Below are 4,417 nucleotides of genomic sequence, written 5' to 3'. Positions count from 1 at the left end.
TTTAGGTTTTTACTCTTGTCCCTTCTACCATTTTTTGTTATCTCCCCCACTCCCTTCGTCACTCCTCCCCACCCCCCCTTCCTCTTCCGCTCTTTGTTGGCTCTCGGCTTTTGTTGCGCCCTCTTTTGTTGCAGCTTTTGTTGCAATTTCGTCAGCCACTTCCTCTGCGCGCAACAACCTAACTACGGTTTTGATTTTGGGGATTCGGGAGTTCTTGTTGCGCCCCTTTTTTACGGTCGAGGGGAAAAGGGAGGAAGGGGGGGGGGGAAGTGTGATGGAAAATCGATGTTTTTGGAGGATTACGGGTGTATTGTCAAAGGGAGGAGGGAGGGGAGGGGAGGGAGGGGGTGAGAAAGGGAAAGGGGGTAGAGAAGGAGTGAGTGAGTGAGTAAGTGAGTAGGAAACAAAGAGAGAGAGAGAGAGAGAGAGAGAGAGAAAGAGAAAGAGAAAGAGAAAGAGAAAGAGAAAGAGAAAGAGAAAGAGAAAGAGAAAGAGAAAGAGAAAGAGAAAGAGAGAGAGAGAGAGAGACAGTGATGTGATCTTCACCTATCGATAAAATGTTGCACCAGCATTAACACTCCTCCCCCTGCCGCAGAAGACGTCGATCACGAAGAAGGTGACGAGTGGGACAACCGACAACCACATTCCTCACAACATGAACAAGCGTGACATCATTCGCGCCACCGACTTCAACTTCCTCATGGTCCTCGGCAAGGGATCTTTCGGCAAGGTTCTTCTGGCGGAAAGGAAGGTCAGTAAGGTCCCTCCACTACCCCCTCGACCCCCCCTCTTACCTTTTTTTTAAACAGCCCCCCTCAACCATTCCCTCTTATTCGCCTGTGAGTTTCCATGACGATGGTGATCCTTGAGGCTGGTTCCGTCAGCCTAGCAGTAAGACAGGAGAGAAAGAGAATGACCCCCCCCCCCCAGGCGCCATTTTGAATTTCTCATCTTTATTACTTATTTCATGGTGCCTTTAGTAAGCTTAAAGGAAAGGAGATGTTCCGCGGGACGACGACGCTCCTGCCAACGGCGAAGTGGACGTCGGGAATAGAGCGGCCGGGTCGGGCCTTCATAGTCCCTGTTGCATTCGCGTCGGTGTGTTGCATATTTCGTGACGAGAGAAGTGTTGCTGTGGTTGAAGTAACACAAGGAGGGAATGAATGAATGAATGTATATTGGAAGTAGCACAAGAAATTAATGAATGAATAGGTGAGATAAGTGTTATAGGAAGAGAGGAAGGAGAGAGAGAGAGAGAAAGGGAGAGAGCTAGAGAGAGAAAGGGAGAAGGCTAGAAAGGGAGAGAGAGAGCGAGAGAGAGAGCAAGAGAGAGAGCGAGAGAGAGCGAGAGAGAGAGCGAGCGAGAGCGAGAGCGAGAGCGAGAGAGAGCGGGAGAACGAGAGAACGAAAGAACGAGAGAACGAGAGAACGAGAGAACGAGAGAACGAGAGAGAGCGAGAGAGAGCAAGAGAGAGCAAGAGAGAGCAAGAGAGAGCGAGAGAGAGCGAGAGAGAGCGAGAGAGAGCAAGAGAGAGCAAGAGAGAGCGAGAGAGAGCGAGAGAGAGCGAGAGAGAGCGAGAGAGAGCTAGAGAGAGCTAGAGAGAGCGAGAGAGAGAGAGAGAGAGAGAGAGAGAGAGAGAGAGAGAGAGAGAGAGAGAGAGAGAGAGAGAGAGAGAGAGAGAGAGAGAGAGAGAGAGAGAGAAAGAGAGACGAGAGAGAGAGAGAGAAAGAGAGACGAGAGAGAGAGAGAGAAAGAGAAAGAGAAAGAGAGAGAGAGAGAGATCCACCCCCGGACGCCGGAAAGTTCGAGAGCGAGGCCTCAACGACGGGCTATTGTGATGTGACGTGAGGAATGGATCTTCCTTGTGAATTCCAGGATAGAATGGGGAATATAAGAAGGAAAGAGTATAACAAAAAAGAAGAAAAGAAGAAGAAGAAGAAGTAGGAGGCCACAGGTCACAGCCGCCCATCACAGCCCGACTGTCACAGCCGCCCATCACAGCCTGACTGTCACAGCCGCCCGTCACGGCCCCAAGATCTGTATCCATACGCAGACCTCGTCAAAGCCCGCCCGTCACAGCCCGCCCGTCACAGCCCGCACGCCGTCCAATGCACGACTGTTGCTTGCAGCCAAAAGTTTTTTTTTAATGTATATGTTGTTTTATGAATTAAAGTCTTGCAGAATTCCGCCTTGAAGATGTAATAAGCCTGCGCTCAGAATAAGCGAGAGTGATATAAAAAGGTTGTAATGGAAAACTTCGTCGAGGCTTAAATTAAATTTGAATATTCACCTTGTAAAATTTTGATATCTAGTTTGGAAACACGGAGACTTGCCGAACTCGGTAATATATATCACACACGCACGCTTACGTATGCACACACACACACACACACACACACACACACACACACACACACACACACACACACACACACACACACACACACACACGCACACACACACACACACACACACACACACACACACACACACACACACACACACACACACACACACACACACACACACGCACACACACACATACACGCACACACACACACACACACACACACACGCACGCACGCACACACACACACACACACACACACACACACACACACACACACACACACACACACACACACACACACACACACTCACACACACACACACACACACACACACACACACACACACACACACACACACACACACACACACACACACACACACACACTCACACACACACACATACAGTGTATACATATACATATGCATATATACATATATGTATTTATATATGTATGTATATATGTTTGTGTATATGTATGTGTATATGTATACATATATACATATATATATATATATATATATATATATATTTATATATATAACTATAATGGAGTACGCTTATTTTTATTTATTTTCTTATTTTTTACTTTTTTTGTGTGTATATATAAGAAATAAATATATTTTTTTGTAGATGTTATATATGATGGACATCCAATGCAACATGTTTCCCCGACCGCCCGGTAATCTTACTCTGTTCTCTTCTGGGGCGCGTTGGCTGTGGCAACGGCGGCCCTTCTGTTGACGAGTCCCTGACTAAGTGTTCTGTCAACGGGCCACGTAACCCGTTGACAGGCCATTCGCTCTGTCAACGGGCCACGTGATTTGCCGAAGGGACGCTCGCAGTGTTGACGGGCCATTCGCTCTGTCAACGGGTCACCTGTCCCGTTGGCAGAGCTTTTGACCTGTTAATGACCCCGCAGACGGGACTCGTGACCCAGTGATAAGGCTTTGGTCCTGTCCGCGGGTCCGTTGCCTGTTGATCCCATGGCTGACCGCCCCGGCCTCCCTCCTGCAGGGGAACCGCAACGTAAGAGGGCCTGTGATTGACCCCTTCGCATGTGCCCGTGTGCTGCACCCTCCCTGCATGGCGTTCCTGCGTTCTGTGGATTCTGTGTGTACTTTTTTCGAAGCCATTTCACTTTTTTTTCGCGAATTTTCCACTTCTTTTCGAAGCCATTTCACTTTTTTCGCGAATATTCCACTTCTTTTCGAAGCCATTTCACTTTTTTCGCGAATATTCCACTTCTTTTCGAAGCCATTTCACTTTTTTCGCGAATATTCCACTTCTTTTCGAAGCCATTTCACTTTTTTCGCGAATTTTCCACTTCTTTTCGAAGCCATTTCACTTTTTTCGCGAATATTCCACTTCTTTTCGAAGCCATTTCACTTTTTTTTTTTTTGAATATTTTACTTCTTTTTCAGAATAGTTCACTTTATCGCGATTATTTAACTTGTTTTTTTTTCGAGATTCGGTCACTTCTTTTCGAGAATATTTCCCTTTTTTCGAGAATATTTCACTTTATCGCGAATATTTCCACTTCTTTTCGTGAATATTTCCCTTCTCTTCCAGGCTATTTCTTCAACGACGCTCCCGTTCCATCATCTTTTTTTTATGCCCTCCTCTTCGTCCCTTTTCCCCCTCGCATTTCCCTCTTTATAATTCAAGCAAGTGAGATCCCGGGAGCGAACACATTAACTTACCTAAAAGTTTTCTAGGGTATGGATGAGAGAGAAAAAGAGACACTGGTAAGGTTGTTTTTTATCCCCAGTGCCCCTTCCCTATTCCCCTTCCATTTAACTTGCCTCTTCTCCTCTCCCTCCTCCTTCCTCCTCTTCCTCATCTTCCTCCTCTTCCTCCTCTTCCTCCTCTTCCTCCTCTTCCTCCTCCTCCTCCTCCTCCTCCTCCTCCTCCTCCTCCTCCTCCTCCTCTTTCTCCTCTTCCTCCTCCTCCACTTCCCCTTCCACCTGCTCTTCCCCCAAATATTTCTGCATCGTAAGACAAGTGACCTTTGACCTACTGTAGTTCGGGAACAAAATGTCGCCGAGGCCCACCTTGGTTAATAT

At 47.2% G+C, this 4,417-nt stretch overlaps 1 protein-coding gene across 1 annotated transcript in view; it reads left to right on the top strand.

The window, feature by feature from the left end:
- LOC125031036 (protein kinase C, brain isozyme-like) overlaps positions 1-4,417 on the top strand; it is a 336,397-nt gene that overhangs the window by 292,632 nt on the left and 39,348 nt on the right. Inside the window, exon 7 of the mRNA XM_047621454.1 lies at positions 596-751. Coding sequence (XP_047477410.1) covers positions 596-751 — 156 coding nt within the window. The remainder of the gene's footprint in view (positions 1-595; positions 752-4,417) is intronic.

The sequence above is a fragment of the Penaeus chinensis genome, chromosome 12 (assembly GCF_019202785.1).
Source record: "Penaeus chinensis breed Huanghai No. 1 chromosome 12, ASM1920278v2, whole genome shotgun sequence".
In the NCBI taxonomy this organism is placed as follows: Eukaryota; Metazoa; Arthropoda; class Malacostraca; order Decapoda; family Penaeidae; genus Penaeus; species Penaeus chinensis.
Note: the sequence above shows the minus strand (reverse complement) of the source record. Positions and strands in the feature narration are given on the sequence as shown.